The sequence below is a fragment of the Echinops telfairi genome, unplaced genomic scaffold (genome assembly GCF_000313985.2).
Source record: "Echinops telfairi isolate 266 unplaced genomic scaffold, ASM31398v2 ScPeMD7_443;HRSCAF=831, whole genome shotgun sequence".
Classification (NCBI taxonomy): domain Eukaryota; kingdom Metazoa; phylum Chordata; class Mammalia; order Afrosoricida; family Tenrecidae; genus Echinops; species Echinops telfairi.
In genome coordinates, this window is record NW_022104341.1 from 61,335,052 (window position 1) to 61,358,928 (window position 23,877).

General features: G+C 45.4%; 1 protein-coding gene across 1 annotated transcript in view; it reads right to left on the reverse strand.

Moving 5' to 3' along the window:
• Positions 1-23,877, reverse strand: part of LOC101649458 (inactive tyrosine-protein kinase transmembrane receptor ROR1) — a 343,582-nt gene that overhangs the window by 166,618 nt on the left and 153,087 nt on the right. Inside the window, exons 4-6 of the mRNA XM_045292145.1 lie at positions 20,983-21,110; positions 17,448-17,765; positions 15,444-15,689 (exon numbers count right to left, since the gene is read on the reverse strand). Coding sequence (XP_045148080.1) covers positions 15,444-15,689; positions 17,448-17,765; positions 20,983-21,110 — 692 coding nt within the window. The remainder of the gene's footprint in view (positions 1-15,443; positions 15,690-17,447; positions 17,766-20,982; positions 21,111-23,877) is intronic.

Consider the following 23,877-nt stretch of genomic DNA (forward strand, 5'->3'; position numbering starts at 1 on the left):
GATGTTTTGAGAATGATGAGGGCAATGAATGTACAAATGTGCTTTACACAATTGATGTGTATATGGATTGTGATGAAAGTTGTATGAGCCCCTAGTAAAATTATTTTTAAAAAGTCCTAAGTATGTGATCTATTGCATTATGTATAAATGAATTCTTAAAAACACCGAGATAAGGCAAAATAAATTAAGTGATTAAGAAGATGTCTTAACTATAACAAGTTAGGTGTAGTTATTCATTTGTGAGCACTTGAGAACATTTGCATTAACTAGAATCCACATGAGTTTCCTAAAAAGATTCTATACACACTAAATGCCTCCTGTTACTCTTCAAAAGAGGAGTCTGTTTTTGTATTGTACTGTGGTGGCTTGCCAGTTGGTGTGATGCTGGAAGCGATGCCACAGATATTTCAAATACAAGCAGGGTCTGCCTGGTGGACAGCATAGGGCAGACCTTCCAGACTGGGAAGGCAGACTAGCAAGAAGAGCCTAGAAGTCAACTTTGAACAAAGTGGGGACCATCTATGAATAGCAGTGGAATACAGTCTGATAGACCAGCAGAAGATGAGCCTCTCAGGTTAAAAGGCACTCAAAATACAACTGCGGAAGAGCCACCTGCTCAAAGCAGAGTCGACCTCAATAGATGAGTAAAACTTTGGGACCTTCATTTGCTGATGTGGCATGCCTCCAAATGAGAGCAAACAGTTGCAAACATACATCCAGAATCGGCTGTCAGAAATTGAAATGTGTCGATGCAAAAAAATATGTGTCCACTTGACCGGGCTATGAGTCTCCATTTTTGGAAGTGATCTAGTGATGTGATGTAGCAGATATGACCCTCTAGAGCGTGGTGTGATATGATAAGCCAATAAGAAGGCTAAGGGTAGGATGCAACACCCTGTCACAGCCCTGGTTGCTACAGTGTCATCTGCAGCACCTTGTATATCACAAGCGATAAAAGGAGAGAGAAATGAGCAAAGAGAGAGGGGCCCATGACTGAGGCCGGGGAAAGAAGAGCCAGGACCAGTATGTGTCACTTCTTAGAACCAGAGAAGATTTATGCCAAGACACATGGACATCTCCAAGGGGGTGAGCCCGGGCTGCTGAGAGGAGGCCTGGATCCTTCCAGAGCCTACACAGAGAGAACAACTTCCCCTGGAGCAGTGGCTCTCCACCCTCCTCATACAACTCCTCATGTGGTGGTGACCCCCAACCATAACATTATTTTCGTTGCTACTTCATAACTGTCATTTTGCTACTGTTATGAATCGGGCGAACCCTGTGAATTCGACCCCCAAAAGAGTCATGACCCACAGGTTGAGAACCGCTGCCCTAGAGCTAGCTCTTTGGATTTCTAGCCTCGTAAGCCTCAGGGAGTATGTGTGTTAAAGCCATTCACTGGTGGCATTTCTGTTATAGCAGCATTAGGTCCCTAAGACATTGGAAGGTAGAATTACAAAGTATCCTAGGCATTAGTGAGCTGAAATAGACTATTTTGGGCTATTTTTAATTTTGCAATCATATAATCTACTATGCTGGAAATATGTATTGAAGAGGAACTTGTCACGTTTATTGTGAAAATTTTTAAGAACTACCTTGAAGAATAACACTGTAAGTGATAGGATAATAACTATACATCTATAATGAAGACCAGTTAACACAACTATTACTCAAATGTATCCATCAATCGTTATTGCCAAACTGAAGAACTTTAAATTGACTTCTACAGTCTGAACTTGACCAAACATGCCATCAAGATGCATTGATAGTTACTGCCAAAGGTTGGAAATGAAGAAGGAAGAGCAGTTGGAAAATATAACCTCAGTGAAAGAAATAACAGAAGAGATCACATGCTAAAATTTCATAAGACCAATTGCTTCACAGCCTTTTGGCTAAGATCAAGTGTCAAATTTCATAAGACCAATGATCTACTCATTGTAAACATCTTTTTTGAAACAGCACAGGCAACCATGTATGTGGGTACCAGAGGATAAAATATACAAGCATCAAATATACTACATCTGTGAAAAGAGACGATGGAGAAGTTGTTTATCAACAATCAGAACCAGGTTGGGGCACACTGCAAAACGGTTATCAAGTTGTCCATCAATTGCTCATATGCAAGCTCAAGTTGAAGCTGAAGAAAATGAACACAGATTCACAAGAGCCCAGGTGTGACCCGATAGGACAGGGTAGAACTGCTTCTGGGGGGCGGGGTTGAGACTGTAATTTTTTACTGGAGTACAAAGCCTTATCTTTCTCCTTTTGAGCAGCTGGCGGTTTCAAACTACTGACCTTGCGTTTAACAGCCCAATGTATAACCACTACCCCACGAGGGCTCCTTTTGAATGATAAAGGAAGCATCCAAAGAATTTGGAGCATATGATCAAGAACCAATGGTATGGAAGGAAGAAGTTCAGGATACACTGAAGGCATTTATCAAAAACAAGACTCCAAGAATTGGTGGAATATCAATTGAGATGTTTCAACAAATGGATACAATTCTGGAAGCACTCACTTACTACACTAAGAAATTTGGAAGATAACTACCAAGCCAGCTGACTGAATGAGACCCATATTTGTGACAAATCAAATGATCTAACAGAATGTAGAAATTATCAAACACTATAGTATTAGTATCACTAATATCACATGTAAGTAAAATTTTGCTGAAGACAACTCAAAAATGGATATAGAAATATATATTGAAAGAGAGCTGTCAGAAATTTGAGCTGGATTCAGAAGACATGAAGGAATGATATCATTGCTAAAATCAGATGGATTTGGGCTGAAAACAGAAAATACCATAAAAGTGTTTATCTGGATTTTATTGACTGTTCAAAGGCATTCACTGGGTGGATCATTAAAAAGTATGGATAACATTGTGATGAACTGAAAATCCAGAACACTGCATTGTGCTCATGTGAAATTTGGACATACAAGACTAAGAGACAGTAGTTCAAATGAAGCAAGGGGATGATACTACATGGTTAAAATTCAGGAAACGTGAGAAAGGGTTGTAACTTTTTACTCTACTCATTCGATCTATCCATTGAGCAAATTATTCAAGAAGCTGGACCATAAGATTCATTAACAGCCTGTATTATGCAGATGACCCAAGGCTGCTTATGGGCCGAGAACAATACTTGAAAAGTGAGCAGTACAGGTTACGGATGAACTCCAGGACTACAATCTAAGTGTGGTTTACAGCTCAGCATGAAGAAAACAGCAATCCTCCCATGATAAACAGGTGCCTTTTATGAACTTGCCAAGGGTTTCGCTTTTCATCTCCTTGGCATCCACAATCAACACTCATGGAGCAGCCGCCGATAAATCAAAGGACGGACTGCGAGGGGCCTATCTGCTGCAAAAACATCTTTTAAACTATGAAAAAGAAAAGAGGGCACTTTGAAGACTGAGGTGCACCTACCCAACCCATGGTGTTTTTAATTGTCTCAGGAGTGAGTAGAAGCAGGAAAATGTATAAGGAAGACCTAAGAAAAATTGAGGACTTTGAATTATGGTGAAGGTGAGGAATATCTTGCACAGTCAGAAGCACAAATCCGTCTCGAAAGAAGTACAGCCAGAATGCTCCTTAGAAGTGAGGATGGCAAGACTTCACTTGGGAGATGTTATCAGCAGGGACAAGTCACTGGGGAAGGACATTGTGCCGGTGTAGTGTTAGCACAAAACGCGTCAAGACCCTCGAGGAGATGGGCTGACGCAATAACTGCAAGAGTGGGCTCAAACATAGATATGTCTGTGAGATTAGTGCAGGTTTGGAGCATTATTTTATTGTTATACAGAAGGTTGCCATGAGTAGAAAGAGACTTGACAGAATCTAGTGACAATAACAATAAAGGTGAGAGTTGGCCTCATCCAGTGTTTCCCAAAGTGGGCAATACTACCCCCTGGGGGTGCCGGCATGATCCAGGAGGAGGGCCAAAAAGCAGATGCCTATACTTTATCCTGGATAATAGGCTATAGAAGATTTTAGTTGGAAGGAGGGTGGTAGACTAAAAAAATTTGGGCATCTAAGGGCTAATCTTCCAAGATGGAGGTCTGGATAAAACATTGTTAGAAGATTTTGCAATTGAATGATATTTATATTCTAAAAAAGTTCTTTCGGTTTCAGATACACTGAATGTGTACTTCCCTTTTGGTTTTCTAATTCTAGGGCCTTGCACCTTTTGTTATAATATTTGGCTTTGTCTGCTGGAGCTGCCTTTTGAAAATTTCCATTCAGCTCCTTGACTCCATCCTTCCTTCCATTGGCTTTAGTCACTTTATGATTAATAGCAAGTTTCGGAGTCTCTTCTGACATCCACTTTTATGTTTTCTTTCCTGTTTTGTTTTTTTTAAAGACCTTTTGCTTTCTTCATTAATGCTGGTCTTGATGTCCTTCCACAGCTCATCTGGTCTTCTGTCAACGATAGGGTTCAACGTATCATTTCTGTTCTTGAGATGTTCTCAGAATTCAGGTGGAATAGACTCCAGGTCGGATTTCGGCTCTTGTGGATATGTTTTAATTTTTTTCAGCTTTATCTTGAAATTACATCTGAGCAATTGACAGTCTGTTCCAGTGGGCCCCTGGTCTGGTTTTAGCTGCTAATATTGAGCTTCTCCATCATGTCTTCCCACAGATGTACTCTGTGTATTTCATGTGGGGAAGTTCATGTGTAGAGTTGCCGTTTGTGTTGTTGAAAAAATGTATTTGCTAGGAACAAGTTGTTGATTTAGAAAATTCTACCATGCGATTTCCAGCTTCATTTTGATCACAAAGTTCCTATTTTCCAACTACTGTCCCTTCCTCATTATTTCCAATTTTGGCATTCCAATCACCAGGAACGATCCGTGCCTCTGGGTTGAATGTTTGATTCATTTCAGACTGAAAAAGTTGGTGGAATTCTTCAATTTCTTCACCATTAGCTTTTTGTGGTTGGGGCACGAAGTTGAATTATAGTTGTATTGATTGGATTTCCTTGAAGGCAGATAGATATAATCCAATCGTAGATAGGTGGCACTTCATGATGGATTTAGCAGGATCCTTTCTGACAGTAATGCCCCACCATTCCTCGTGATTGCGTTATTCCCTGCAGAGTAAATCATACGGTTTTCTGATTCAAAAGGGCCAGTACCTGTCCATTTCAGCTCCCTGATACCTAGGATATCAACCTTCATGCTTTCCATTTCATTTTTGACCACTTCCAATTTTCCTAAATTCATACTCCTCACATTCCAAGATGTGATCATTAGATTTCTGTAGATGTTTCTCTTCCCCTTGAGCCCTGCCCCATCAGCAAATGCAGATCCCAAGGGGTCCACTCCCACAGGCTGTACCGGACTCATGTCACCATGGCCGACTTCCCTCCAGGAAATCCGGTCCTGGAGAGGCCCATTTGCTGCAGTATCTCTGACAATGTTCTACTTCCTTTGTCTAGACTTTCAGTATTTGAAAATGCTTTAAAGCTATGCATCACATTTTCATGGGTTTCTCCCTCCAAATTGAGGAGCTGAGTGATTCTTCATTGTCTCACTCTGGAAGTTCTGCTGAAACCTGTTCACTGTGGGTGGACCTGCTGGCATTTGAAATACCAGTGACATAGCTTCCAGCATCACAGCAACACACAAGCCACCACAGTATGACAAACTGACAGACAAGTGATGCTGTAGGAATGTAAGAAAGTGGCTCATTGTGCGAATACAGGAATAAAATGTCAAGGCTCCCATACAACAGGCTACATATGGATCCTAAATCCAATAACTGAAATGTAAAATATTTTACAGCTTACAGCTAGGTTATGCTTGGAAATGGTCATAGTTAAGGAAATATACTAAATAATTATTGATATGACCAAATACACAAAAGTAATTAGTGAGTCGTAGTGGGAGTCTTGAGGCCTCAGTTAAATCCAGAAATAAAATGATGAAACTAAAATATTTCATATGTGGTGCTTATCACAACATAAGACCCTCCACTCGTAATGCTGGGTAATGACCCAAACGACCAGTCAGTCAGTCTTCCTCTACCTGTCCTCTACCACAGGGAAGCCGCCCTCTATTGGAAGAGCCACATTTTTAGAAAGCATTTTGAAGAGGTAGAAAATAGGACAACAGAGATAGTTACAAGGAAGTAGAGACACTTTGGACGAAAGAGTATATGATAGATTCTTCTAACTTGGAGGAGAAATCATACCGGAGGTTAGAAACTGGATCTAGCCCATGAACTTGTTCATTCTCAATCTTTCTCTGTGTGTTTCGTTTATTTAGATTTGAATCAGAGGCCAACAAAAAAAAAAATCAGATCTCATATATATATATATATATATATTGGCTGCTGAACAAGATAGCGTGCCTGATAATAATTATTGTTAGATGCGTTTGTAATTCACCAGATACCTGTGCCCTAATAGGATTCTTAGCTCAACAGGCAGGGCTTGGGGGCCATCGAGTCTTCATAGAGCCCTTCAGAGCAGAGACTGCCATGTGTGGGACGTCCTCAACGGTAAGCCAAGCCTGGAGAAGCGTGAGACCGAGGTGAGGCCTTCGCAGGGAGCATGTGAGGCTGCAGGGGGGCCAGCGCTCCTTCCCAGATCCACGGTTTACTAAACGGAGTTCACACAACTTATTTCAGTTTTACTACTGAACTTATAACAGATGAAGCTAGTCCCTGGACTGAAAAGAAGATCTGTTCCTGTGTCTTTAAACTTTCGTAAGGACGTTGGAGCAGGTGCAGATAGTTCTTATTTAATCCATGCAAAGGAGCCCTGGTGATACAGTGGGTTAAGCACAGGGCTGAAAACCAAAAGGTCGGTTGTTGGAGCCCACCGGCTGCTCCTTGGGAGCAAGATAGGATTGCTTGTTCCAGTTCAGATGTACAGTTTCAAAATCCCAGAGGTGCCTTTCCACACTCTTCTATAGGGCCTCTTGGAGTTGGAAGGGATTGAATGGCAGTGAGTTTGGATTAGCATTAAGAAAAAGCTCGACTCCTGTCTTCTCTTGCCTGTGGATACTGAGCTTCTGAGGGCATCCTCAGCCAATGGCAGCAAGGTGGTCAAACTTCCTGCCTCCCATCCCCTGCCAAACCCAAGCATCAGAATGACAGGAAGGGGGGTGGGGGGAGGAAGAGGGAGGTGACAGCATTGATGACTGTATAACCCTGCTCAAGGGGAGGGAACAACACAACTGTATGTGAATGGATGCAGTGGATGGAGTAAGAGATGGCAAAAATAAATAAATGAATAAATAAAGGTTCCTGGGGGTGGGGTGGAGGAGGGAGGCGACCAAGGGGAGCTGATATCAGGAGCTCAAGAAGAGAGAAAATGTTCTGAAACTGACTCTGGTGGCAATGCTACAATACTGCTGGATGGGACTGAACGATGGAATGTCATGATATCTGTAAGAGCTCCCAATAAAAGGATTAAAAAAGCAGAAAAGGAAAGAAAAAGCTAGAAGTCTTTTCAGTGATGTAACAGCAGCACTTGCAAAGCAAGTGAAGGCAATTTTGATGAAAATTTTGTGAGCAAGAGTTGCTTCAATCTTTTCTATGTGAGGGCAAATGTATAACATCAAAGGCCACGTAGGGGGTGTCTCTAAGTGGGATATTGGAAATCCAGGGGCTGCCTGTAATGTGTAACCAAAGAGGGGTGTATTCCCTCAGTGTCCCCACCAGTTCCTGTCTTTGTCCTTCTCTACCCAGCTGGAGGCTGACATTAACATCTATGGAGGTTATATAAATGGCACGCTTCCTCTCTGGCTCCTAGTTAGCTTTAACCAATGGAGAGGTTGGCGAGAGACAGACGGCAAGAAGAGAGAGTGGTTAATATGTTTATCCCCGTCTCCATCCTTTCTGGGCTGTGGAGGCTTCGCTGCATGCCTCTATCAGAGGCCACAGCATGCACTGGATGCTCTTTTCAGGCTCAGAGATACTCTCCTGGTAAGGTAACTGGTTCTGTTCTAGGCCTGGGCAAGGCCTTGCATTACTGCTAGCCCAGTCCTGCAGCGTTCTTTGTTGATGTTCCTTGACTTTGGGGACAGTAGTTAAAAATAAAAAATTCTTGAGAGAAAAACCAGTTTTTAATGTTTATGGAACATGGCTTAACTATACGTTTTGGGTCACTATTGTTCTTTACTTTGTTGAACATTTATAAAGACTGGAGCCTAAGTACATCTTGAAAATCTCTGTAGCCTGAAACTAACTCTTCCAGAAATCTTCAAACTATACAAAGCAGTGCTCGATTTCCTCCTCCGTCCCCCTCCCCACCACCTTCCAAGCCCTGTACTGTTCAATTTGGGTTTGAAGAAATGGCTGAAAGACAAATTGCCTTACAGCAGGTCTTCTATGGAACCTGGGAGAAGGCTGCTGACAGAGTGAGTTAAAAACTGCAGTGTTCACAATCTGGAAAACATCTGCTTCGCCCCAAACTGCAAACCACTGCACTGCGCAAAACGGCTTGTGACAACGCAAACCCCAAGGTGGGTGTTCATAAGGTTAGGGGACAAGTCCAGGGCATTTAGACGTAGGACTGGGCAAGATGCCCTTTGGCAAACTGTTGCAAGCCGGGAACTTAAAAGGAAAGACGAGAGCAGCAGGTCAGGTATGAAACCTCAAGGTGGAGTCAGATGGTTTCCTGCGTTTCTTACCAACGAGTGCTCTTCTGTGGAACTGGCTGAAGAATAAGAACTCCACTGCTCCTTGGCAGTTCTCTTGTTTGAGAGAAAGATATGCTCTTACACAGAGGAGAACAAGACATGCTAGCAAGACTAGAGGGGGACATTTTGTCCATAGGACTGACTTGATCTAGGGCCAACAGGAACAAACGAACAAGTAACACAGTCAGGATTTCACTTAGCCCCGAATTAAAGACAAGTGGGGGATTCGCAATTAACGAGGGAAGGAGAATATACGCAGTTGTGATGGAATAGAGACAAAGAAAAATGGCCAAAGTGGCATTTCCCATCCTTTAGCCCCAGGGCTGCCTCCAAAAGCAAGGACAAGGTCGACAGTGAAGCCGTGAACCTCAGAGATGGGGGTATCCAGGGCCCAGTTGGAAAGAACATGGGGAACATGTTTCTCTCTCTCTCTCCTTTTTTGGGGGACTGGTTTTCCACCAAACTCATGGGATTTGGTTTGGAAGGCAGTCACAGTGATCAGTGGAAAGTAGAGGGAATTAAGGGGTAAAAGGCAGGATCTCGGAGAAGAGGGCCAACCCTGAGGACTGGGGTTCTGGGGCTGCTGGGAAGGGAGCAGAGCTGAAAGCAGAAACGGGCAAACACCACGAGGCAAACCACGACCCAGTCCTGCCTGGTGGGAGCTGCTGGAGGAAACTGGCCCTCTCTGGGCTGAGTCTCAGAAGAGGGCCCGGGTCATTCAGGAAACGTGTCTTTGTGCCTGGGACCCCCATTCCTGCACTCCTGGAGCTGCAAATAAGAGAAGCAGTGGGAAGCACCCCAAAGACCCAGACAGACAACTCATAAAGATCAAAGGGAAGAGAAAGATAATGTTGAGTCCTCTGAAATTCTCTTGCACGTGCTCTTTAAACAGTTCAGGAAGAGTGGTCAGAGGACTCGTTCTGGATGCCTGTGGATTTGGTTTGAATCTTGGCTTCAGCAGTTTAAACCACACTGCCTCTGTTTCTCCATCAGTAAGTTGGAATGGTACCTTTATCCTGGGGTCACCGTGCATACTGTCAACTCACATTTCTATTGATCATCAGCTGAGCCCTAAGTCAGATGCTTGTGTCAAGAAGCGAATGCAACAAACTGGAAACAGCACTGAAATGCAAAGCACCTAGTGGCACACTCTGATTTGGGGACTTAGAGGAGCCCGGGTGGTGTAGTGGGTTACGTTGGGCTGCTAACCACAAGGTTGGCAGTTCAAAACCACCAGTCACTTTGCAGGAGAAAGATGAATCTTTCTACTTCCCTAAAGAGTTTCAGTTGCGGAAACCCACAGTGGTAGTTCCACCCTGTCCTATAAGGTCACTGGGAGTTGGAGTCGACATGAGAATGTGTGTGTGTGTGTGTGTGTGTGACAGTGGTTAAAGTGCTGAGCTGCCTGCTGAATAGTGGGCCATTGGAACCCACCCGTTTGTCTTCTTCGGTAAAGATAACAGCTCTGGAAGCAGTTCTATCCTCTCCATAGGGTTATCATGAGTCTGAATTAATGGCAGTGGGTTTGGTTTGGTTGTATGACAGGACTTAATGGTGGTGGTCTGGTTCTTGCACAGTTGTAAACTACATGAGGACTTGAATGATCTAGATTGTTGTCAGATTTGAAATAGTAGAAACTCAGTCCTTGACTTAGGTGAGTGACTGAATAAGTAATTAACCAATCTAATTATTAGCTATGTGGGACATGAAAGCAAAGACGGGAGGACGAGAGGTCAGGTAATTTATCCTTTTCTTTCAATCTCTCCAAGCACTGCCCAGACCCAGCCACATAGCCCTAGTAGAGCCAACTCCCAGAATTCATAGAAGATATATTTGGTTGTGTTTAATTTTATCTTCTGTCCTAGAGTGAAAGTTCACAGATAAAACAATCTGTGACATACTGCTCTCAACTGCTTTTATTCTACAAAGTACAGCAAATGCTTGCATTCTGCACTTAATTAGGCCCCTGCTTTTTTCTTTTCTTTTTTTAGCTGTGCTTGCTTGAAACTAAAACAAAAGTTATCAGTGGGAAAATGAGAAACCCCATGGAGATTTTGAAATCTCCTTAACTTAGACTTACAGTAAAGAATGCAGAAACATTCCCCCTGAGACTCAGCCCCATTGGGGAAGGAGAAGGAAAAGTCTTATTTCAACCCTGCCACACCAGCTTACGCCATCTCAATCACTGTCGATGAGAACACACACATCATAGGGGTGAGTCTCAAGTCTACTTCTCATTCACACTGTGACTCGGATCAGTTACATAACCTCTCCAAATCTGTTTTCTTTCTTGTCTGTAGACCGGGTCTAATAAAACCCTATTCAAAAGGTTATAAACTCTTTTTTACATGAATGCATTAAAAACCTTGTGCATAGTTTTGAACGCACTCAATAAATAAACGGCTGTTGCTGTTAAATATGATTGTTGTTCTATGCTCTATACTTGTGTAATGTAGAAAAGGGCCTCTCACAACACTGTTGCTAGGTGGGAATCGATCCTTCTGTGCATTGTGGCATGGTTGGCAGCATCCCTGGTCTCTAACCACAAGATGCATGTAGCATCTACTTTCTCCCCTACCAGTTGTGACAACCTAAATGTCTCCAGACATTGTCAACTGTTCTGTGAGGCACATTGCTCTGGGCTGAAAACACTACTGAAGCAGAGCACAAAGCGATCCTCATAGAGACAGGAAGGAGTCTGGTTCCTATGAACTCGTCTGTGTGAGCCTGGACAAGTTGGTACTTCTCTGGGCCTTATCATGTAATTTTCCTGTCTGATAAATTATGGTGGAATTTCCTACCTCGTTTATTATTCCTGGATTGTATGGGGATGAAGTGAAGGGAAAAAATACCGAGTGCTCTCAAAAGTGCCATGAAGCAGGGTTCTACTTTATGAAGATTTTCTTAGAGGGCGGGACCCGGAGGGGTGATGATGAGAAGCCTCTAGCAGGGCAGCAGCTGATGCTGCCCTGCTCTCTTCCCCCATCCTCACCCCGGGGAGCTACCAGCCGCTCAGCAGCCTCTTATCAATCACATGTCAAGGATCCGCAGCTCCTTTAACGGATGTGTTTGTGGCTTGGTGTGAAGAATTCAAGAGGCACTGTTTCCTTTCACAATGAGATGAAAATGTTCTTTTCTTTTTTTTAAATTCCAATTGGTGACAACTGCCTTGTCACTTCTAGATTTCACTTGCATCTAAATCATTTTCAAAGGACCTGAATTAAGGGGTCGCCAGCACAACAGTCGTGTCCTCTGAAGACTGATAGAAAGAAATCTTCTGAAGGTCTCTGAGAGCACTGTGTGCGTTACAATGATAACAGCATAGCGAGTCGTCCTGTGATGGATTTCTGCACCAACAAGGAAAAATTCTTTGATGTCATAATATATTATGGGAATCAGCATGGTGGAATCCAGAGACTCAGTCTATGGTCTTTCTAGTGTTTATCTCTGAATACTTTTAAGTGGAAGCTAGTCCCTTGTCTGGGGAGGCAGCATGAGCTTATGAGTTTGATCTGAGCTGTGTTTAGATAGATGAGGGTTCAAAGCCCAATCCTATCATGGTGTGGTCTAGAAAGTCCCTTAGACCTTTTGAACCTCACCAGATGTTAATAACACGCCATGGTGTGGTTGGAGTTACAGAGAGCGCTCAGTGTGTAAATCACTGAGTGGCAGGCACACGCATTGCAGTATGTGGGTGCCACGCAGTCAAGCCCGACTCCTTGGGATCCCATGTGCGACAGAATGAAACACCGCCAGGCCTGTGCCACCCTCACGATTGTTTGAGCTCACGGAAGCAGCGTTTTATCGATCCACCTCCTGAAGGATCTTCCTCTTTTTCCCTGTCCTTCTACTTTACCAAAGAGGGTATTGTCGGTACGGCTCTCTCTCGGTAACATGCCCAACATATGTGGGATGAAGTCTTGCCATTCATGCTCCCAAGGGGCCTTTTGACTGGACTTCTTCAAAGACAGATTCGTTTGTTCTTTTGGCAGCCCAGAGTGCTTACACCGTTCTTCGTCGTCAGCACCATCATTTAAACGCATCGATTCTTCTCTGGTCATCCTTGGTCGATGTCCATCTTTCACAAGCATGGCAGGCACCTTAAATTTCACAGCGACACCCTTGCTTTTCAGTACGCTAAAGAGGTCTTGTGCAGCAGATTTACCCAGTGCAACGTGTTGTCTGATTTCTTGACTGCTGCTTCCGTGACTACTCATTGTGGAAAATTTTCAGTGGCAGGCACCTAGTAGGTGTTTTATAAATGTAAGTGATCTTTCTGTAAAATCTGAAAAAAAACCAAAATGTTTGTTTTCTTCCCTCAGAATGTGTGATCGTTTCAGGAAGATTACTGAACTGAAAACCAATACTCTTTGGTATAATTTATAAAAAAGTATTTAAAGTAATACAATGGGACTTAAAAAGTTTGTGGGAAACAGAATTTTAAAATGACAGCATTTTTTCCCACTAACTTTTTAAAGTCCCTTGTAGATCTTGAGTCCTTAAATCAGAGATGACCAGCACTTTCCAGTTTAGGGGCAAATTCCCTCTGTACTCTTGATGGGTATTACTTAGAAATTAAGGGTCAGGAATCACTTAAAGGATAATGACATTCACCTAGTAAGAGTGGACAAAGTGTTTCTTCTGAAAATAACATTTCTAAGGGCTTCATTTGGTCTCTTTGTGGACACACAGTGATATCCTGAGACAGCACAGTGGAGGCGCAAGAAGCTGAGCCTAGAGATCAGACAGACTTGCTATGTACTATCTGGGTGACCTTGGGCTCTGGAGCCTCAGTTTCATCACCAGCAAAATGGCATTAGTAGTACCTGCCAAAGTGCAGCCATAAGTATAAATAAAGCACTCACAAACACCGCGCACTGAGACTGGCATGTGGAATGCAATAAATGCTGCTTTTATCTTTGGCTCTTCTGTAAATCTTCAATCCTACCCAGAGGAAGGATGGGCTGTATAGTTGCAAAGCTACATTTTGCTTTTATTTCAACGTTGAATATAATGTGGAAAAGCTAACAGAATGAAGTGCATGACATTGAAACATATGGGACACTTTGCTTTGAAGTAACCAATGCAAACTTCCTAACTCATTTTTGTTCTTCTTGAGATGAAAAAACTATCACCCAGCAGCACACAAGAGCAGTCCGTGTCCGACTTGGTATGTTCAACTCTCCATAAAACCATTTTGCAGAAAGAGGCTCTACGACAGCAAGGCAACCACATGTCAACGAAACCACAGACCGGGAAACCTCATAAACCACAGTCACTGCCGTGGACTTGATTCCAGCTCACGGTTCCCCGAGGTTTCGCCATAGGGGTCTGTTTTCACATTCTCACCACCCATCGTGTTTTAGTGCCCACTCTTCTTCGCCCCCTGGCAGTTGTGCTCATCTCTATCATATCACATATGCGTCCTTCATTGTGATTGACTCAACTTTTGATTGTAGCTCCATAAAGGGGCAGATCACCTTTTATCCCTCTTTCACGGCCCCTGACCCATTATTGGAGCTCATTAAATGTTTGCTGAACTGAGACCAAGCATTCACCTTTATGTGAACTATAGAGTATTATATTAAAGTGATACTAATATGAATTAACCATTTACTCTATTCCAGGGAATTAGGGGTTATTTCAGATATGAACTTACAGACTTGCTTAGGGTTTGCGAGACCGAAACGCTGGCTCCTGCAGCGTGGCAGGTGAGTTTGTGTCAATGACCTGGTGGTCAGAAGCCCAACACTCGATCCATGTGCCACCAGACATCCGTGGATTGCTAGAAAGTATCTCAAATTCAGCAGAAACACAAACTCACTCCGGATTACAGGTCTTATCAAGCTCCTTCAACCTGCTTTTTCTCCATCAGGAAAAAGCAATTCCATTCATAAGACCGGAGCTGCTCCTTATCCTAACTTTCCTTCGTATTTCACTGATGACTGGTCCATCCGTCGTCTGGTCATCACAACCATATAGTCAAAGTGCTTCTTTTACAGTATCAGGTAGATCAGGACCCCCTCTCGCTCAAAACACTCCACTGGCTCCCCAATCGACAATGGCTTCATTCCCTCCCATGGCCCACAGATGCTACCTGATTCGGTCCTGTTGTTTTCTGAGTTCACCTTGCTCATGGGGCTTCGGATTCAAGGGCATCCACGTCTTTCCTTGATGTGCTCAAGCTCGCTCACTCCACCTACGGGTCCTTGCCACCTGCCTGTGCCTGGAGGACTATCTGGCGTGAGGCAGGGACTCAGGAGGTCATGGAATACCATTTGAAACGGTGCCAGAAACCGAAGAAGGGCTGGAGATGCTCACTCATCTAGGCTGAGCAATTGGAACACAGTTAGCTGGCCAACTGACGGAAGAGCTCCCTACTTATTCCCCTTCCAAAGAAAAGAGACCTAACTGTAAAGGGCATGTATCGAACACTATCAGAAATGTCACCTTCTCATTGGCATCTCAGCAACCCTGACTCACGGAGAACTGTCCCTGTGAGTTTCCGAGACTGTAACTCTTCACGGGAGTAGAAAGCCCTAGCTTTCTCCCATGGGGCGGGCGGCAAGCGGTTTCGAACTGCAGGCTTTGAGCTTAGCTGCCCAGCGTCACCCCTAGGTCACCAGAGCTGCTTAGACGTTAACCAGCAACAATATCCAGCCTAAAGATCAGACAAACACCATCTAGCTCCTTTGTCTCTTTTGTACAATTCTCCTGAGGAGGTGGGAGAAGGGGGAGGGGAAGATCTTGGCAAGGTGACAAAACACAATTAAAGGCCATGGCTGGCTGTTTACCACATGCTGGGATGTCACAGAGGTCGGACTTGAAGTTTTCATCCAAGGTAAAGCACCAGGGAGCCTCCTTCTGATTTCCAGGGTTGCGGCAGTAGGAATGTCCCCCGTTGAGCTCTGGGAAGCGGAGGGCGGTGAAGGTGTGCGTGTGGGGGTACTGTGAGTTCCACGGCTGGCACTGCCGCCCCGACTTGGTCACACTCACGGTGCCCCGGTAGTCCACGCCTGTGCTGTTATAACACTTGTGATCTGAAAAACACAAAAGGGAAGCACACACTGGGAGAAAAAAGCCGAGGAAATTCGGGCTCTCTGGAGGGGAGGGCACGGGATGAACCTTTTGCTGAAACCTCTCCTGGCCATCCGAGGGGGCTGGGGGTGGGGCAACCAGGGCAGAGCTTCCTGCTGGGCTCCCACCCACGGCCTGTCCAGCAGCTGCATTCCTGGGAGGATTTAAAGCTTATGCTCCAGGAACCAAACCATTCCCCCACAAGTATTTTTAATATTGAATGCAGCCGAAATTGGACCTGGGCTGGGACCTGGGGGCACAAGGGTAATTTCTTGTGAATGGTTCAGGGAAGGTTCAAGGCAAACTTTTCCTTGCATTGCTGATTGTTGATCTTAGCCATGGATCATGTGATGGAGAATTCACACAACACGTTTATTGGAGGCAGTGCATGATGGGCTTCTCTGTGTCGATGGACGGGATGCCCTGGAGAATCAGGATGACTGAGTCACTCTGACAGGTGACCAGAGAAGCTGTCACCTGAAAGGGCTGCAGAATCTCTTGAGCTGCAATAAATGGGATGTTTGATAGGGTAGTAGGAGATGGAATGACCACGTCAACTGCAGTCAGTGGCTGCAACAATGAGCTCGGGCTTGGGAACAATTACGAGAAAGGTGCAGGACTGGGCAGTGTTTCCTTCGGTTGTGCATAGGGTGGCTATCGGTCGGAACCGACTCAAAGGTACCGATAGCAACAACCAGGATGATACTGGATAATATTGGTGAGCCATTCGGTAGGTGCTAAGGTACAATGATTAAAAGCTTGGCTCCTCACTGAAAGGGGAGCTGTTTGAACCCACCAGAGTTCTGCAGGAGAAAGATGTGCAGTTTTGCCTTTGTAAAGGTCAAACGCCGCAGGGAAACCCAAGGAGGCAGCTCTGCTTTGACCGACAGGGTCACCATGAGTGGGAACAGACTCACTGGCAATGGGTCTGACTTGGGTTTTGGGAAGCATAGTTCTAAGCATTTCAGATGTATCAAAGCATCTAATGACAAGTATTCAGTACCAAAAGGGGACTAAAAAGTGCCAGTGAGTTTAATCATATATTAATTGGAAATACACAGAGAAACTGCTTTTTGTAATTGTTGTTGTTTTGGGGGAGGAGGTGGTAGTGAAGGGAGAGAGTATAAGCAACCCAATATTTTTACATTATTGAAGAAGCCCTGGCGGTGCAGCGGGTTACACGTCAGGCTGCTAATCGAAAGGTCAGCAGTTCGAAGCCACCCGCTGCTCTGAAGGAGAAAGAGAAGGCTTTTTGCTCCCATAAAGTGCCCCAGTCTTGATGACCCACACCGGCCGCTCTACCCTGTCCTTCGAGGGCTGCTTGGCGTCAGGGTTGACTCAAAGACAGCAGGTTTCAGCGGAAGTGTTGTCTTCAAGATGGCAGTAAAAATGGCTAATGTGTGCGGCTGCTGCTAAGTAAAAAGTCGGCCCCAGGGTGCGGTGGAAGAAAGGCCTGGTGAAAGACTAGTCCCTGACAACCCAATGGAGCACGGTCTTATGGTGGTGCACGTGGTCGCCACGAGCTGGAACTGACGCGGCCGCAACGGGTCCACTGTGGGTCTTCCCGAAGCTTCTGGAGAGCAGGCCCTGTGTCTAATTCACCCCTGTACGCTCAGCCCCTGGCATGGTGGTCAGCCCGCCAGGAGGTCCTCTGCCTGCCAGCGTGAAAAATGATGATGGAGCAAGGGCCGAAGGGGAGGTGGTTCGGGGTGACCACTTACTTTTATTTATGGGATCCGCCATGGGAATTCCAATGCGGATGCAGTTTGCAGCGTCTGGGCTGTCAGGCTGGGGGAGATCTTCACAGTTGGGCAGTTTCAGCCTCATCAGAATCATGGGATTCGATCTGGCAAATATGTATTCTGTCTGACACAGGACGTTCTCCAGGATTTCACATTCATCGCGACACAAGTCGCGGGGCTTGGGGGCGGACGAGGTCTCGTCACAGTACGGGAAGGCGTAGTGGCACAGGGAGGGGATGGCGAACTGAGAGCACTTATCCGATAAATGGCTGGAGGTGCCAATCATGGTGAAGGCCGCTGAAAAACAAACACAGTGAACTGACTCCCAGGGCCAGGGTTTATCTCCCTGGTCATCTCGCCAACCGACCCGGGGCGAAACCCACATGGGGCACAATCTGCCGGGCTCCCACAGACAGCGCCAAGAGAGGGAGATTCATTTCAGATGTCTGAGCAGCTTACTTGCACCGGCTTGTGGGGGCAGGATGGTGGGGGAGGGGGGCAGAAACAAAATCATTTCGACTACAAAGTTAAAAAAACAAGATTAGGTTACATATGTACCGTTTCCTAATAAAAAGAATTAATTAGGTTAAAGTACAATATATTTTTCATTTTTACTACAAAGCAACAGAACTTTGTGTTTCATCCGGTGCTTTTTATTAGTGTTGGGAGCCTTCTAAAACATCTGACAGCTGCGGGGCGGAGCTGGGGGGCTCTGCGGGATCACACAACTTAGTTCGGTGGCTGGTCTCCGACTGGCTGGAGGACTTTGGGTAAACTGCTTAATGTCTTTGTGACTTTGAATGCTTCAACTCCATCTTGAGGTAACCCACCTGGCAGATCTTGAAGGGCCCCACCCAATTGTCCCAGTGGCCACCATACAAGAGAAGTGGCCCTGGGGCCTGATAGAGTGTCCACACACAGAGAGGGGCACCCGGTCCCCCTCTGAGCCCCTCCTGTGACAAGGAGCTTGGACACCTCGTGAAGCCACTCTGAGGCTGTGACAGCCGGGCTTCCCAGAGTGTGTTCCTGGGAGCACTAATTCAATGGGACACAGAGCGCTGTGAGAAACAAGGGCCCTGGCCAAACAAGTTTGAGAAACGCGCCACTAAACGAGGGAAATGGATTTTCCTTTGTACGCGCAATACTTTCCAGTAAATGGATGTTCACTGAAAATCGCCATGAGCAGATTATTATAACTGGGTTACCAAATGTTTATATCACAACCTCTCATTTAGTATTTTGTGACTATTAAAAGCTCGTTAACATTCTCTTAGATTAGGTTGAATTGTACCTTCAACATCTCTTCCCCATCAGGCCTGCTCTCTGGGAATTCACAGGCAATTTCCCTTTGGAAAGTGGGAGGGAAGGCTTCGGTAGGGGCGGCTGTATCATCCAGTCGTGCCTCTCCCACCCAAGGCCTTCCCATCCCCGCAGGGCGGGGTTTCTGGGGTTCTGCTGTTCCTGTGCCCTTGGCTCTCTGAAATGCTAGGGTTGCCAGGAAGACTAGAAGATGCCTCATTCCATTTAAAGCTCGGACAAGCATTTAGGACAAATTTACACTTAAGAATTATTTGCAGTTTATCTGAAATTCATATTTAACTGGATATCCTATATTTTTATTTATTTTAAATGAATGTACTGGCAGATACTCCACATATCATATAATTGAATTGTTCAGTTATATTAAGGAAGATTTGTGCAGTCACCACCACAATCAATTTCAGAACATTTTCTTCTCAGACTCACTGCTGTTAACTCCTCCTTTTCTCCCTTGCCATGCCCCTCGCCAGTTACTTTCTCTGGAGAGCTACCTGCCCTGGATTTCATACACAGAAAACCATACACACACAACCATAAAAAAACAAAAAACATACAGGGCAAGCCAACAAATAAAAAAAACAAACACCTCAACAACGATGACTAGACAAATCAAAGAAACACACCAGTCAAAGAGAAAGCAGGCCATTTTGCATTTGCCCTCTTGAAAACTAGAGGGGCTTCCGTGTCAGCTACATCCTCCTGACCCAGGGCCTTCACGTTCCCCACAGGGCACAGCTTCTGGACCTTCTACTGTTCTATGTGCCCACCCCTGAAAACGGCAATGACGTAACTATGGGTCAAAAGGGAGATCAAATGATAGGATATTAAATTTTAACCTAACTGCATCTGCCATGATCGACTCTACAATGCTCTCTCCTGCTTTCCAGAGAGAGAACGACGACTGTGAAGTCCCAGAAGGCAGGCTTGATGGGAGGAGATGTTGAAGGAACAAGTCAATCTAATCGAATGGAATCAACATGAATGGCATGGCTATTCACATCCCTTAAATAGGGCCAGAGGGAATTCACAGGAGACTTAATTCATGTGTGGACCCTGCCAATGGATTTTGGGTTTCCACTACCATCCATAGCTTCTGTAAACTGGTGCTCACAATTTAAACTCTGATATCATTCCCTCCTTCAGATTTGGGTTTCATTATTTACAATCCTTGGATCACACATCCTGGTATGCTTCTTCCATGGGGACTTAGCAGATCCCCTACTTGGATGCTTGTTTGAAGAAAACCCTCTAAGACTCCAGGTGTTTGTCTTTCTGATAGCCAGGCACCATCTGGTTTCTCCACCACACCTTGTTATAGCACCCATATCTTCAGTGATCTCTTCATGAGGGAGAGCAAAACTTAGTTGGAGTTAGCTGAAATTCTACCTGGGTATCCTATTATTTCTCTTGGCTCAATTTGGCAACCCTACTAGAACCTTTACGAAACAAATTTGAATAGATTTCCAAGGGTACATGACACAGAGGCCTCATAACTACAAGAACAGAGTTGCTGTAACTACCAGCAAAACTGTACCTAACTTGTGTGAACCAGTGTTTCACAATTAGGTTTCAATAAAAAATAAAAATACATTGAATTACACACACACACACACACACACACACACACACACACACACACACGAAGGGGAAAATGCAGAAAGCCAATGCAGGACAAGAGCTAGGATCATTGTGCTAGGATCATTGTGCCCCATCATTCATTTCACAGATGAAGAATGACATTCATCGAGGGTGAGTGATTGCCCCACCGGCACACTAATGGCAGTTCTGGGATTAGTGGTCAGCCAGACCCTAAATTCATCCCCTCTCACTCTATAGCACATTGCTTCTGAACAGTAAGCTCTGTGAGGGCAGAGATAGACGTGGTTATTCACCGCCCCATCGTACCCGGCGTGTTCAGCCCAGTTTCTGGAACACTGAAAGCACCCTGTAATATTTATTGAGGCTCTAAATGGATGTGAGACTTCTCAAAGCTTCCTTTTCCTCTCAGAGCACCCCCAGTAAGTGATGTTAATGTAAATTCCAGAGCACCGAGATCACGTCTCTGGCTTTTTTAGGTTGCTGTTCCCAGACCCCATGCCTAGCCCAGTACATTGTCAAGAGCAGGACTCGAAAACCTCTTGGTGAGAAAAATAATCATTCAAGGCCTAAGTACAACTTCCATCGTGTTACTTACCTGTGATCTGGTTTTCTATTTCCCCCTGCATGTGTAGAGACTCCATATAGACAGTACGGTTGCCAATAAATCTTGCACATGCAATCCCTCTGTATGGCTGACAGAATCCATCTTCTTCATACTCATCTCTAAAAAATTAAGCATAAACACCAGGGGCTGTAGCAGGGCAAATCATATCCCAAGGGATCGCTAGGGGGTGCAGTTGGGCACAGTATCTCTCAGACAAGGCTACGAGAGCCAGATCTGGCTCAGTTCATCCGCCACCTAAAACATCTGCTGGTCATGTTGGTCAAGTTTCCTATACCCCCAGAAAAAGCATCCCCAAAGCACAGAAATCATCCTTAAACGTGGGAGAAAACACTTTTATTTTTGCAGCTGGTGGTGGGCTGGAAGATGCTGTCGTTTTAGGAGGGAAAAAGGAAACGAGTTAGCTGGAAATCTGGGCACATGTGCTACAGGTTTTTTTGTTTGGGGGGTTTTGTTTTGTTTTTTTTAAGCAGAGATGATTTCTGCTTCATTTGTTACAAAGACATGGGCGTATCATCCACAAGATCCCCTCCAACTGACATGTCAATTAGGGGGACCCACACGGGGAGGAGCTGGGTGCGTGTAGAAAGAAACCGAGGGCTAGCCCAGCATGCGACTCCTCACTGCTCAGCGCCATCGTCCCTACGCTGCAGAAACAGGGCCAGGGCCAACCCTGGCCTGGAGAGTCTGCGAGGAGGCCCTCCAGTGGAGGAAATCTAGAGGCAAAAGCCAGGCTTGTTTCCCCAAAGCAGATCCCAGCCAATCAAGAGGCCCCGGCCATGGATACGGCCTGCCTTCAGGTACACGGAAGCTGCCTCCTTGACAGTCTGGCGGGACTCAATCAGTCGCTTGAATGAAGTCACATTTTTCTTTTTTGGTTTCTTCTAACTGAAAGTACAGGGGCAGAGACAAAGAGGAAGACGCCCGACAAGATGAGCTGACACAGTGGCTCCCACAATGGCGCAAACATAAGACCAACTGGGAAGGTGGCGCGGGACCGAGTGGCGTTTACTCTGCCCGACACAGGGTGGTGGTGAGGCCGATCTGACTGAGCAGCACCCAAAATTAAGACGTGTCATCGAGCCCCGGACAGGGTGTAGTGAGCAACATGACCTCGCCAAAGACTTAAAAGAGTCATGATTTTACTTTGGCGACTTGATGCTGCTGACTCAAGCCATGCTTTGTCAATCCGCTTGCGCGCACAACAGGAGCTGGACGAGGAAAGAGGGCGGCTGAAGAACTGGTGGGTGCCTTCGAATTGTGATGCTGTACAAGAATATTAACTATACCATGGACTACCAGAAGAACAAACAAATCGTCTTGGAGGAAGTGCAGCCTGAATTCCTCCTTAGAAGGGAGGCTACAGAGACTGTGTCTCTTCTACTTTGGACCAGGAGGCACCAACTGACAGAGGAGGCCATCACACGGAGTCGCGTAGATAACCGAAAAGGGGGAGAACCTGATGAGATGGATTGACACTGTGGCTGCAACAATGGGCCCCAACACATCCAAGAGGGCGAGGGCAGTTCGGGACCAGGCAATGCTGACTCTGCTCACAGATGAGCTGGCCGGGAGGTGCGGCAGACTCAGTGCCACACCACAACCTCAAAGGGCAGCTCTCGGACCTCCTGGAGCCATGGTTTTCTTACGGCTCTGATGGAGCTGAAAGCCTCTGCATGGCGCAAGTGGACCAGCCGACACAATGGTTGCACCAGTGGGCCCCAACATAACAATTGTGCCGATGGTGCGGGGATGGGGCGGGGGGGGGGGGTTCTGTTGCACATAAGGTTGCTATGGGATAGAACTACTCGACGGCATGTAAGAGTAACAACTTGCAGAAGGATGAGGTGCTCAGACCCACCCACAGACACTAGGGAGGTCAGGCCAGTGATCGGCTTCTGGAAGGTTACAGCGTTGGAAACCCTTAGGAGCAGTTGGAGTCCGCACCCCTGGGCTTGCCATGAGTTGACTGATGGCAACTCGCGCATCATCCTTACGTGCTGTTGCGTGGGGCGCCGACTCATCACAATCCCGTGTGCCTCAGAATGAAGCACTGCCAAGTCCTGCGCCATCTGCACATTCCTACTAACAAAACGTTAAAATCTGAGCTCCCACCATAAGAGGTGAAGGTTTTATGAAATATTATTGAGGTAACATTGGACAACTATCCAAGTATTCACAACCTTAAGAGGCCATCTGAAGAAGTTATTTACCAAGGCCCTAGTTTAGAACAAGAAACTATGGCCTATGGCCTAGACATCCCCGGTGCTGCGGGGGAGTCCAGAGAGCCAGGTGACAGAACCCGATCAAGCTGATGATCCAGAGACATGAGTTTTCAGCTGCTTTTGACCCTCTGTCTGCTAAAACAGCCATTCTGAAGCAGAGATGGGGGCCAATATCTTCCATTTAATCCTCCAAACAGTTTGTACTGCAAAGCTCTTTTTAGAAACATAACCTTTAAGTACACACACAAGTGAATATATCATATACGTGACATAAAGACATTGACATTTCAGTGTTGTAAAATCCTGCAGGCATTCTCCATGTTTAATTGCATAAATCCTAGAGGAATGCTGACGTTTTTGGGCTGAAATGTTACTTGGGTTGTAAAATTAACCCAGCTTTTACTGGGTAACTAATACCCGAAACCTATGGGGAGAAAGAAGCATCTCGGATGACCTAGCCTGAGATCTTAGAAACATAAGCACAGAGACCAGGCTGTCCACCCCTCCACCCCTGCTGTTACAGATGGGGCTTCCCTCTCCCTAGGCTTGAGCAGAGGCCTGATTTTTAAGGTGTCATTATGAGAACACCTTTTCTTCCCACACATTAAACTCTCAAGGTCTCAATTTATATCTCTTGGGGGGC